This window comes from Cupressus sempervirens, chromosome 5 (assembly GCF_028749045.1).
Source record: "Cupressus sempervirens isolate cs-2001-9-10 chromosome 5, ASM2874904v1, whole genome shotgun sequence".
In the NCBI taxonomy this organism is placed as follows: Eukaryota; Viridiplantae; Streptophyta; class Pinopsida; order Cupressales; family Cupressaceae; genus Cupressus; species Cupressus sempervirens.
In genome coordinates this window covers 891,884,949-891,899,205 of record NC_143122.1, presented here as the reverse complement: position 1 = coordinate 891,899,205, position 14,257 = coordinate 891,884,949, and the positions used below count along the sequence as shown (strand labels likewise).

Below are 14,257 nucleotides of genomic sequence, written 5' to 3'. Positions count from 1 at the left end.
ATGTAGCCCCTCTATCATATGGTGCGATAGTGAACATTGTTCCAAATATGCAGATTTTTCCAAATTTGACTTTATGTTAGATATATTCTAGAAGTGTTTAATGATATTTGTCTCTTCTGAAGATGAACATGATTGTTACCATCCCTATTAACAAAACATTGTTCAACTGGATCACGTATTTCCTATCTCAGCTACCGCTGTGATGACCCCTTCCTTTTGGTAAGTTTTCTCTCAATTTGTTTAGGGTGATAATATAATTATCTTATTTTGACAATAGACGTTACACTCTTACACTCTTACTCATTGAATCAACATTCCCATTTCATACTTCCTTATCACTAAAATTATGCTATCAATTTCTTATACAACTGGAGACCATATTTTTGTTATGATGACATTTCCAAACCATTTTCTTCACAATAATCAATGTCCTCAAATATGATTGCTGTCTAGTTCGATCTTGGTTATTGACTTATCATAGATTGGGATGATACAATTGCAGTCTTTAATAGTGCCTTGTGTTAATTTGGATCAGTTTGGATTTTTCATTAAACTCCTCAACTAAGTAAGAAATGGACCGACTTCCTATGAGACCCCCATCATTGTTTGTTTATATGTGGCAAAAATACTGACCGTATGTTCTAAGTGATGAATCGATTCCCTTTTCTCCAATTCGGTGATTATATCAATAATAAGCATCACAAAATTCTTCTGTGTCTTCACCTTTCAGCAAATACCCAAAATAGTTGATTTAATATTATTCCTTGGGTCGATACTTATGCTTTGTTAGCATGTTATTTGTATATAATGATCATCAGTAGTTTCTGACATATGCTGAATAGACACAAAGTCTGAATCTTCATTCGTACCATTGACTATGTATTCTTCCATGTGTATTCCCTGGTTGGATATTCATTGTCTGATTATATTCCAATCATATGGGATATTATTCGATTTATAAATTGTAATCCCTCTTTTTCCATCATAGTCATCTGCGACTAATGAATTTACCCTAGAGTTGAATTTCTGTCTGATAGCTGAAAGAGAAACTGAGATTTTTTATGATATATAATTGTGAGGTTCTATACTGGTCGCTGATTCTGACTGGACCTGACTTATGTGATTCCTTCCTTCTTGATTATTTCTATCAATCATTTTTATTAATTGATTGAGGTGTCATCCTAAGCTATAGAAAACTGGATAATATATATTGATGTCTGAATTGAGTCTAATCATTGATGCTTATAGTACCAACGCTGCCAATAGAGAATATTGCTGGAGCATTCGAATGAATCTCTGAGATAACTTCTATTAATATTCATCTTCCTTTACAATTCAGCAATGGTAGGTTTTTGTGTGAAGAGAATTTTGTTCAATTCTAGTTTCTGCACTGTGTATTTAAAATATGGTCTGTAGAACAAGTCTTCAAATGATAGTAGACCTGATTCTCTTCCATAGTGTGGATGCTCAATAATAGGTATCAATGTAAGTCTTGTTTGATGAGTCAATCCTTATATTCCATTGACTCGAGTATACGTGGTAGTAGGTTAATTGTGATACCTTATCTTCTTTCATTCCCATAGCTGAGATGAAGTTTGTTTTGCCGGCAGATACCTTCCATTTTTGTTGTTTGATAATCCTCTATGCACTATACATATATAATCTTTATTATATCAACATTGTATCTTATGATTAAATCAATCCGACTGTAGCTATAATCTTAACAATATGCACTCAAATGCAAGGAAAGTTTTACATCAGAAGTTAAAAAGGCAGAAAAGCAAGCCCTTAATGTAACATATATTTGCAATATGCAATAGTGCAAGACAATCATCTTTTAATGAGTCGAATTAGATAACCTTAGCATTTAACTTCAGCAATATGAACTTCCCACTAAAAATATGCTCACTGGTGCTATTTAAATTTTAATTAGGCCTTTTCTCATCTGACATTGACTTCAGAACAGAAAAAGGTGATCTCATTTCTTACCAAAGGTATATCATGCACAACTTTAAGGCTTTTACTGCTGTTCTCAATAGCCCACAATCGCACAATTCCATCACCAGCCCCTGATGCAGCAAGATCACTCCCTCTACACACTGCAAGAGCTCCAACCCAGGACTCTACAGAAGAGCTACTTCCCATTTTATGTGTTACGTTACCATTTCCTGCATCCAAGCAAAAAATTCAACACAATGTTTTAAACACATAAACTAGAGAAGAAAAGAAAGAGAAACAAATGAACCAAAACAAAAGCGTGTTAAAAACATAGACATCCAAAAAGCAGTAACAAGGTCCAAACTTGCAGGTCGTGTAATGTCTCCATTTTGGATTTTTTTTACAATGCAATTGGTGTTGGCTTTGCAGGTTAGTGTCAGCCTGATCAGAGGAATAATTTACCAATGAGCTTAGATGGTTTAAAGGAGTCATTAGTACTTTCACATGTTATTTACGACTTCTGGTTGTTAATGTTTTCGAACCAGAATACAGGAATGTGATAACAAATGACACAATAACTTATCCTGAGAAAACCCTCCTACTCAGGGGTGGAAAATCCAGCCCCACAAAATATAGACCCTTTTATAGAAAGCTAAAACAAATACACAGGGCTCTTAAACTTCTGATTATCAATACCAAACAATCGATCAGTCAGTAGTATACGAAGTTCAATCACTTCAACTATGCAGATACAGAATATAAAAGTTCTTCAAATGAGATTAACTAACTCACTCAAATCTGGTTTATCACAGATCACATACATACAAATACAATATCATAAGATGCGCTTGATACAGAAGATTTACTCATATTTCAGACCAGTAAATATCTATGCAGCAAAATGATCAAACACCCAATACTCTCTCTCAACCCAATTTCTCTCCAACTGAACAGTATAATAAAGGCACCAATGATTTATCAATTAATTATATCTCTTTGAATAAATGACATTATTTCTCTTGCAACAAATTTGGCTAGTTACAGGGGTTGTCTTTACAGTCCACTCATCCTTGATTTTTAAAAAAATATCTACCATAGAGATTCCGGAATAGTATAGAGAGAGAGAGAGAGACTTCAAGTTTGAAGAGCTGCAGTTGTGACACTTATTTTGCCTAGCATAATTGCTAATTGCACCTTCCTATGCAAATTAATTCATTTTGTTCAATGTTGTCTTTTTTAACCTTTCTCAATAGATCAATTATTTTTGTTCAATGTTGGCATTTTAATCAAACAGTGGCATGACATTAAACCCAAATTTCCAATTATCATTTACAAATTGCTTACCAATATCATTGCCATCATTAACTTGTGATGATGTCATTTCTTCTGGCTTTTCCTCAGCGCCATGATTCTCTAAGAGATGTTGAATACCCGCATGCCCATGTGCACCTTTTGCAATAAAAACCGGTTTTTTCCGCATCATGCTCCAAAGTTCTATGCTTCCATCATCAGAACCTGATATAAACTCTTCATTGTTGACAAAACAACAACATTCTAAAGATGCTGCAGGTCCTCTAAACACTAACTGTGTCTCCTCAGGAATCTGCACACCAAAGTTAGTCATTGGGGAGAATCTATTAAATAATCAGTAAACCATAACCATCACACAAGCACTCTAAAGAAAAAAGGCCATAAATAGATTTCATCATAAAAGTTGAAGCCACTGAATGGATGGTGATGGGAATTTCTAGTTTATCTGCCTTGAACATCATTAGTAATAAATGATCCATCATTTTATATAATGTCAACAAATAAAATACTAAAACTATACAGGGAAGCTAGAAAAAAGGGGTAAAATATTGTGAAAGATAAAATGAACTTTTCACAACCACGGGAATGCTCCATAATATAGACACTAGATTGGGAGAATGATATGATGAGCTAAGCACCTACACCATAAGATCATTCAGATTTTCTAGACAAGAAGTTTCAAAGCAAATTACAGCAGATCTTGGTATTTGTTTCATGACACACAACACATACTGATAGCAAAAATTTCAGAATACTATCATCAAACACCTCAAAAGAAGTGACATTATTTTTTAATGTAAACTTGAGCTGCTATATAAAAAATTATATATGAAACAGGATATCTCTAAGTGCCTAAATCCTTCCACCAATACATTAAAAGATACCTTCCATAAACGCAATGTGTGATCACGTCCAACAGAAAGAACTCGTTCTTTTCGCAAGCAATCTACCATTAGGATTTCACTTTGATGACCGTAGAGAGTATCCATGTACAATCTGTCTTCTGCACTCCACAATTTGATTGTGCGATCAAATGATCCAGATATGAGTTGCTGTGTACCTTGCCGAAAAGCTAAACAAGACACAGCTCCCCTGTGACCTGGAAAGGCCTGCAGTAAATAGAGAAGATTAAAAATTGAATGATTGCTCTGCCCAGATTAATAATGGATAAGCACTAGAGGTTATGAAATTTGTACTTGAATATGTTCTCGTGTGCGGGTATCCCATAGATGAACAAAACGATCTAATCCTCCAGTAGCCATGTACCGGCCATCAGAACTGATAGCCATTGATAGAATATGTTTGCTGCGCTGCTTCCTATTTAAACTTTTTGTAGAGGCTTCCTTGCTAGGCCAGTCATATTTCTCACTTGCACCTATTTCAACATCCCAATGAAAAATAGTACCATCTTTTGATGCTGAGAAACCCTTTGAATCATCTTCTCTTAGAGCTACAGCTGTTACAGACTGCTTGTGTCTTTTAACAACTCGCCACTCTACCTGATTGGAAGGCTTCACAACCCTGTTGAGAATTGACCTTTAGCACTCATTTATTATACGGAACCAAACTAACATACCACAACATATTGTCTTGAATTTCCATTTACTAAATGAATTCTTTTCAAAATTTTGAAGGGCTAATCAATAATTTCCCGTGGCACTTATTAGAGAAATTTGGAATTTGGAATAATTGTCCACTCAATTACTTACTACTTCAAACCATCATACGAGGCTATGCATTGAACTCTTTTACAAAACTCAGCACCAACCACACTATCAACATTTCTTTAGCAAAAAAAAAATATTACCAATAGGCTGGATAGCTATTCAAAATTCATGATATAAACATCAAAAAAAGAAACTAAAACAGCTATAAACATTCATGCGCATAGACTTGTTCCTTGAATGAAGTATGCACACATGTAACAGAATCAAACGACTAGGCAGTTCAGTTGAATACAATGCCTTTTCTGGAAGTAGAGAAAAGATAAATGCACCAGCAAGCTATCATAACATCTACGAAAAAATTATCTTTAAATTGTATTTTGTTAATATTTCATTGACAATCAAGTAAACAAGCAAGTATTTTTAGATTAACAATCTTCTGTTAATATTTCAGATTATCATAACTACTAATTTTAAGTGTTTGCACCATTCTCTGGTGAATGAAACTCAAAAACTTTAAAATAAAAGCCCTGGTCTAAATAAACACAAAGAATCACCTCAAGAAAAAAAGTTCTTATAATAAAAAATTTAAACACAAGAGGTTTGAATCTCCAGGCCATCAAGTTGCTCTTATTTGTCGCATCAACAATAATACACAACTAAACCAATATACAGTTGAGAACTCCAGACACCAATAAAAATAACTAAAAGATCATTGTAATTTGACGGCATACAGTCAACTGTACTTATTTCTGGTGCAAAAGCTTAAGCTGTATATCCATGGCATCATTTAGAGTTGGATCCACACCCAAAAGAAAAACGTGCAGAACTTGTCCCAAAAAGATAATTTCTGCAATGTCCCTAAATTTAAGTTCCACTAAGGCCATAGCTAAAATAAAAAATGTATAGTACTGCAAAAATGCGAAGTACTATAACAAAAATTTAGGTACTATAAAATCATAACTTCAACTTGCAATGTATAAACTTACTGATAACCAAAGCAGAGTATCTCATGGTTTAGAGCCCCATAAAAGCATAACTCGTTTGGGGAGTAAATCCACAAACCAGAGGAGTGGGATTTTTAAATCCGCAAACCAGAGGAGTGGAATTTTGGAAAAAATCGACAAAAATCAGATATAGACAAAAAAATGTGAAAAACTCAAGAAAAGCAGTCAAGAACTGCGCTTCTTTTTTAATTAAAGGACATTTCCATAGAATGGATGAAAAGGGACATACATAATGATTCAAAGCACTTGCACAACCTCCTGATATATTTTAAACTTGGAGTACTCAAAGTTTTAACCGTGATATTGTTTGTTTAGAATTCAATCAAGCTATGATTTGAACAACAAAATATGATGTGGCCTTTCTTATTTTTCAAAATCAGAATGAAGCTACGAAAATCTTCATATTCATTTAAGTAGAATTCATTTGTGATATTGCTATCAAGATTCGTCTGTGTAGTTTTTGAGTCAAACTCATTGACCCAAGTTTCATGAGTAGTAGTTTACAATATTCCATCTCACATAAGAATGAATGGAACACTATGCACTCATTACATCCAAGTGGTGCTCACAAACGTGAACCACTAGGACTTCCCAAAAGGTCACCCATCCCAGTACTACTCCAAGCATAAGTGCAATTAACCATGATTGTACCTTAAGAATCATTCTTTAGAAAGCCTCTTAAACTCATCAATTGATAAGTGGGAGATGTTTTCCACAGAAAATCTAATCGTTATATTTACTATCAGGATTCATCTATGTAGTTTTTTAGTCAAACTCATTGACCTAAGTTTCATTAGTGGTTCGCAAGAACCCATCTCTTATGAGATTGAATGGAACAATTAGCATTCATTGCATCTAAGTGATAAAGAGTGAAGCACCAAGACTTCCCAAGTCGTCACCCATCCTAATAGCGGTCTAGCTCAAGTGTGTTTAACAACGAAGTTTCCTCCAAAGTTAATCCCACTTGGCTTGCAACCCCATTTACATAACCTTCAATATGTGTTGTGCCTTATGAACCATTTATTGGAAAGCCCCTTATACAAATCAAATAATAAGTAGGCCATATTTTCCACAAGTAGTCAAACTATGATATCTCTATCAAAATTCATCAGTGTAATTTTTGAGTCAAACTCATTGATCCAAGTTTCTTGAGTAATGGTTCTCAAGAATCCATCTCTCATGAGAATGAATGGAACACTTAACACTCATTGAATCTAGGTGATGAGCAGAGGTGAAGCATCGGGACTTTCCAAAACATCACCCATCCTAGTACTATTCCAACTCAAAGTGCACTTAACCACAAAGTTGCCTCCAAGGTTAGGCCCACTTTGTTTGCAACCCCATTCACAAAACCTTCAGCAAGTGTTCTGCCCTATGAAACATTCCTTATAAAGCCCCTTAAGCTCATCAAATGATAAGTTGGAGATATTTTCCATAAGTTAAATTTTGATATTGCTAATAATTTTTGAGTTAAACTCGTTGACCCATGTTTTGTGAGTAGTGGTTCACAAGAGCCCATCCCTCATGAAAATGAATGGAGCACTAACCACTCGTTGCATCTAGGTGAAGCTCGTAGAGGTGAAGCATTAGGACTTCTCGAGAGGTCATTCATCCTAGTATTATAGCTTAGACATGCTTAACCATGGAGTTTCGTCCAAGGTTAAGGCTACTTTGCTTGAAACCCTGTTTGCAAAACCTTTAACAAGTATTGTGCCTTATGAAGCATTCATTAGGAAGCCCCTTAATCTCATCAATTGATAAGAAGGAAAATTCATTATTTAGAACTCTCTCAAGTTCCTTTCATTATATACACTCAAAAAACAATTGTATACAAAGTTGGCATGACATACACATATGTGAAGTGATACATACACGTGTATATAACAAAACAATTCTATATATGTTGAACATAAAGACTGAGCTGCGTGAATTATAAATTTAATTTAAGTTATAAATATTGAGCAATTTCATAAATCATAAGAACTTATATGTCATAATTGACAAGCCTAAAGTGATTTATATAATTATCGACGGGTTCTTTGTTTTCTCTAAAATAGATAGTGAAAAACAATGTTACCCTGCTCTTTTAGATATATTGCAACAAATAAGGAAGCTTTGTTATGATCTTCTTTTGCTTCATATTGCAACAATTTAAATATTTGAAATTCACATAAACAAAATCAATGTTAGAAAAGAAATATTATCAATCAAGTTATACAATATATTCAATGCAGAGAGGAAAAATTTCTTTGTAATTGCCTATCTCTCATGCCACTTCCCGAATCTACAATACTTCGCGACTACGCAAAACTTTCAACCCCACTTTCCCAATTGCATCTTGAACGCCACGCATCAATTTCGTAGAGAAACACGTCATATTTTTGCAAGTTTTTCCCATCACAATTGCTATTAGAGTTTTCGCTAGTTTCCCGTAATTATTTTGCTTATCAAATTGTCACTTTTTGCCAATTAATCATCTAATAAATTGCAAAAAAAGTTGAAAGTCGTTGACCAAAAATCCTTGATTTTTGGGAGAATGAATCACTGCACATGCCAACTAATGATTAATCACACATAATCGTGATTTTTTGTCATTTTTTGCTTCTATGCTATTAATATTTATTAATAGACAATAACAATTAATATTTTGAAACTACTTTGTAATATTAATTATAAACTATAAGAGTTTGTTGCTTCTTGTAAACGGGCAATCTATAATAGTCATAGTTACACCGCCTTTGGGGACGGGGGGACGGCAGAATTGGGGGGCAAGTTCCTAGGACGGGCTTACAGAGGGGCCTCAATTTGGGGACAACGGGGAGACGGTGGCAGGGGACGGGGCGTTGTATATACTATACATACGATACTTAAAATGCTAGTTATGAAAAGATGTATTGCAATAGAAGATATAAAGATGTAAAAGTGTCAATACTTGAACATTGCATTGAGTTGGAACATCGAACATTGAACATAAATAGTCAAATCAGCACATAGTAAACATTGGACATCCCCCCATCCTCAGTGAAGGTGGCAGAAATTGACGGTGTCGCTTGGGATAGGGGGACAAAGTCCCCAAGTACCTGGTGCATCCCCTTCTTCGAGATGTGGGGCAAAAGGGGAGGGACGTGTCTCCATGTTACTATGATAATAGTGCATAATAATTATAGTTTCATAGCCCAAGTCCCCGGTGCATCCCCGTCTCTTCATAGCCTTTGCTCATTATAAATTAGAGGTTGCTGGCATTTGGAACACAAATACCAATCTGGCAGCGCTTAGTACATTTGCAGCGATCCTTCGCGAAAACCAACAAATAATGCTCCTCAACCAAAAGCCAACTACTCTACAATTATTGGCGTTGTCTATTATGATAATGGTCAAGATAAAGATGTAATCAACACATGCATAGGCTTTGGACAAGGGTTCAAACCTCAGTGACAACAAAGCCCATGTTTTTTTCTCACGAATTGTTGTTTTTTTTGTTTCTATTATATGTTTATGGTATTAAGAGGAGCACCCTTCATCAAGTGGTATCAGAGCAGGAGTTCCTAAGTGTGTAAATAGATCACTGACTATGAGGCGATTGCACCAAGACCATGGTTTGGGCTGAGCATGTAGATAGATCGCCAATTGTGAGGCAATTTGCACTAGGATTTCTGTGAAAGTGCAAAAATGCCTCCATGAAGAGAGTGTGGTGGAAGAGTCACATGTGTTACACCTAAGGGTTTTAGAATCCTTTAGAGACAAATGCAAGCATTGACAAAACATATGCATAGAGGCATAAATCTTATTGTAAGAGATAAAATCAATGATGAAGGCAAAGAAGAAGAGCCAGTTATGAACCCTCAGGAAGAAAGATTTTCTAAAGCCATCTCCAATATTAGTAAAAGACCTAAGTTTGAGATTCTCTCATTTTTGAGAAACCTTAACCCAGATGAGTTGATCAATTAGATCAATGAATTGGAGGAATAATTTGAGTATGAAGATATTGAGGATCCTAATAGGGTCAAGTTTTTGAAGGTGAAATTGAAGGGACATGCAAAGATCTGGTGGCAGGATATTCAGTTGGAGAGAAATAGAAAAGGAGAGGAAAAAATCACCAAATGGTAGTCAAATTGAAGTGACAATTCATTCCCATGGCTTATGAGCTTGATCTGCTAAAGAAAATGCAAGGGTTAAAGCAAGCAGAAAGATTTGTTCAAGACTATACTAAAGAGTTCTATTGAGCCATCCAAAAGTTGACAAGGAGAATTTTTTTGTTATCTTAATGGGTTAAGGCCAAGCATTCAGGAGGAGTTGAGTCTAGTTTGAATAAATAATATTCAAGAGGCATACTACTTTTCCCTAAGAGTTTAGGAAAAGATAAACAAAAATTTTGATAACAAGAATAGTAGAAGAGGTTGCAATGGAAGATTTGGTAGATGGTCTTATGGAGGCCGAAATGATGATCAAAAGAACAAGGACGAGGCGAGTAGTAGTAGTCAGAACTAGAGGGGAAATAATTACAATCACTTCCATGACTAGAACAACAAAGATAAGAGAGGAAGAGGAAGAGGGCAAGGAGCTGGAAGAGGAGGTTTTCGCGGCAAATGTTTTCACATGGAGAAGAAGGGCATAGAACATTTGAATGTTCCCAGTGCCAAGGAAGAATAGATAGAACAACTAAAGGCTAGGCCAGAGTTGCGCATGTTGATGAAGATGCCAAATCATTGCATTATGAAGATGTTGAAAGAGGAGAAGTCCTAGTTAATCAAAGAGTCTTATTGAGTGGTGAGAATTAACCTAAATCAAAGGAGAAATTTGTTTCGCACAAGGTGCAAATGTGAAGATAAGTGTTGTGATGTGACCATTGATGGTGGAAGTACTGACAATCTAGTATTAGACAAGATGATGATCATGAAGTTAAATCTCAAGAGGCATAAAAATTTGTGTCTGTATCATATTGCCTAGGTGCAGGATGACCACAAGGTCATGGTCAATGAGCAGTGCTTAGTGAAGTTCAAGATTGGAAGCTACCAGGATAAGTTTTAGTTTCTTTACTTTATTATGATTTAGTAGTTTGCGTAGTTAAGTAACTAAAAACTATTAACTCCTGGTGGGGTAATTTTGGATTATGGTTTATTGAGCCCTGAGAAGATTATATATGTAATAACTGGCTACTTGAAAATGTTCTCTTAGTAGATACAAAGAGAAACTCATTTTAATTAGTATCTATGCTTTTGAATTCAAAGTAAGAACTTTGACATAAGGATTATATAAAATTTTGTTAGTTTTATGATTGGAGCTTTTCAAATAGAAACTATTGTCCATTCAATGTGTGATACATTTTCATGTGGAAATAGATTACATGTAGAGTTGATCTTGCCTTATTATGAATAGAGGCTTATTTTGAAGTAAGAAGAAGCTGAGGGAAGAAAGTGAAAGTTATAGTTGGATTTCATAATAATAGATAATCATGTGGATGATTATTGTTATTAAATTTGAACGGTTTTTCAAACTATACATTCTTTTTATATTGATGAATTGAGTGTTATAACTTTTTAAGTATTTTATGGTAAAAATACTTATGAAAGGCATTCTCTTGTAATGAGAAACTATTGAATATCTTTCAAAAATGTAGTTGCGCTTAATAATATTGAAATACTTACATATAAGCAGAGAGTTCCATATTGTTTTGTACGAACTCTAACAATTGGTGAGTTAACTTATTATTTCCTCTGAAAAAACACATATATCATTCCATCTATGCTGGGAAAATCTATTTACCAACACCTAGCATCACTAACCTAATGTGCTAACAAACATCAAGCACATCGATTGCATACATCAACCTTTATCAATTATACTCGGGCTCTCTTCTGGAGACACTCTGAAAAATAGATTACATGCTTTCCTTGTATCTCTAGGAGTATAATTTGATTAACGATCACCACACGGCTTGGAAAGTGGAGTTTCAAACATGTAACCTAATTATGTTTATTGTCCACTCTTTCAATCACTCACCAGTTTGGCAATTGGGCATATTATCTAATTGCTATCGAAATCATGAATTATCTCTTATGGCGCTCGATGATTTTTTACATGAGAGCGAACTCATATATGTTATAGCCATGCCTGCCTCCATTAATCAATGAACTAGATAGGAAACAATATGTACCATCTTCACATTTGATCATATCTTCGAGTTGTAAATGGGAACACGAAGCTTGGACTGGAAATCTCTAGCAAAAAAAAATATAAGGTTGAACAAATCCACCATTATCTATGCTTCCACATATTGGGTTGGACATTTGTTAAACAAGAACACTTGATGTACAATGCCGCTCACATTTTGTCAAATAGTTCACATGTATTGTCGGTGTTTTTCCAAATTCCATTCCACGATGGTAGTCTATTGCTTATATATTCACGGCTATAAAGCCCACATCTTCATATTGATATATTAAATGGCCAATGTAACACCATCATCAATGTTGCCAAGCATCTTTGCAGTTGAAATTTGATTGTAGTTTGAACCTGTTTCCTGATAAATATGAAGAAGGTTATTGGGTACGGTCTGAGATTGAGGATATGCAATTACAACATCGCACACTTGGGCATCGACAACTTTGGCACCCTCAATGCATGGGCGTTCATGTGTCTGTGGAATTAAGACTGAATGTTGATCCTCCTATAGACTTGTCGGCTGACAAGACAGGGCACAGATAGTTTTACTTATATATATTTGTAGATGATGATCATCAATCTGACTCGAGCCATATGTATTGGTCTGCACCATCTTTTATGAGGCCACCCCAAGCTTTTAAGAGAAGTAATTATCTCCAATTTCTACCTTGTTTAGATGAATCTCGAATGGTTTATATCCTTTGTTTCTGGCCACAACTTCTTAGCTACATTATATACTATTGGGTGAAGGTTGGATACCATTTCCAACCACTCTTAAACATCACAAACTCAGAAAAAAATAAGCTTGGGAAAAATAAGTCAACTTTGATTATTTAACACTTTTATTGTAGGAATGAAGCTTAGTGTGTGATGTCAAAGCCGTTTGACCATTTAGTGTGTGATATTTAAGTCGTTCGACCATTTCCATAGAACTCCCCATGAGTTCTACTCAATTGATCATGTGCGTATTATGTAGGAGAATATCAATTGAGATAGATTACTTCATGAAGGTGAATATCTCCATTACAACTCCCCACAAGTTCTACTCAATTGATTATGTGTATTATGTAGGTGAATATCAATTGATATAGATTAATCCATGAATGTGAATATCTCCATTTAATCATGTTTCATAGCTTCTTGTTTACGGATATGATAGGAATGTGACACTTCCCCATAAACAACAATGATAATACCTTCTTACCCGATAATGAGTATGTCACCTACTAATTTTGTGAGTAAAAACCATTTGATCCCTTGAATACGAACTATATCTTTGATCTTGACTAAGTCATGGATTTATAAACTTTTTAGTTCTAGGACTGAACTTATATTTGGAACTTTGTATGTTAAACTTCAGCCCTATGCAACTTCGAGTTGTTGAAATACTTGCAATTCTGAACCATGCATCTAAACCTCCGAACATGGCTTTATACTTTGAACCTTGAACTTTTGATGGTGTACCTCTAATGAATCCAGATTTTGAACCTCAACTTGTTTCATCTTTCTCAAATATTGAACTTCTAAATTTGCATCCTTGAATTGTAGATGTTGAGCCTTCAAACTTTGAACCTTAGAACTTGAACTTGAAACCCATGGTTCAAGTTTGAGTTCAACACAATATCAAACCTTAAAAAGACATTTTTAGTAACAAAAATCGACAAGAAACTAAAACAATTTCCCCACATGACTAATTTGCAAAGTTTAAAAACTTAGATGTTGAAAGCATGCTTACATGTGTCATCAAAACTACCCTCGATAACCCCTGTTTGTCTTCTTTATATTCAGAATTTTAGCAACCTTAGAAGGTTCTAAAAATCATAAACCCGCTTTTATGGTTGACCACCTTTATATTATTTTTTCCTAACTTGGAATATTCAAATAATATGCCCTCAAATGGGTTTCAAGACTCTCACTAATGTATTTGAAGGGATTTCATTTTTTATCTTAAGTAGCATAACTTTCAGAGCTAGTTTGATCTTATAACCACTTTTTGGAAAATAGTTATCATTCATGATGTAGGAGTATCTAGGTTGTAAGTTCAATCTTGCATCACCCAAAAATATTAGTTAATATTTAAACAAAGGCTATGTTGGCATGGTTACTATTTGTTTAGTACATGGTTAATTTTGAACATCTTACACATATTTTTCTAAAATATTGAAAGAATTCCCC

At 34.7% G+C, this 14,257-nt stretch overlaps 1 protein-coding gene across 1 annotated transcript in view; it reads right to left on the bottom strand.

Moving 5' to 3' along the window:
• LOC149558793 (U3 snoRNP-associated protein-like EMB2271) overlaps positions 1 to 14,257 on the bottom strand; it is a 106,930-nt gene that overhangs the window by 30,895 nt on the left and 61,778 nt on the right. Inside the window, exons 2-5 of the mRNA XM_089832852.1 lie at positions 4,446 to 4,770; positions 4,134 to 4,358; positions 3,283 to 3,541; positions 1,990 to 2,168 (exon numbers count right to left, since the gene is read on the bottom strand). Of these exons, the coding sequence (XP_089688978.1) occupies positions 1,990 to 2,168; positions 3,283 to 3,541; positions 4,134 to 4,358; positions 4,446 to 4,770 (988 nt within the window). The remainder of the gene's footprint in view (positions 1 to 1,989; positions 2,169 to 3,282; positions 3,542 to 4,133; positions 4,359 to 4,445; positions 4,771 to 14,257) is intronic.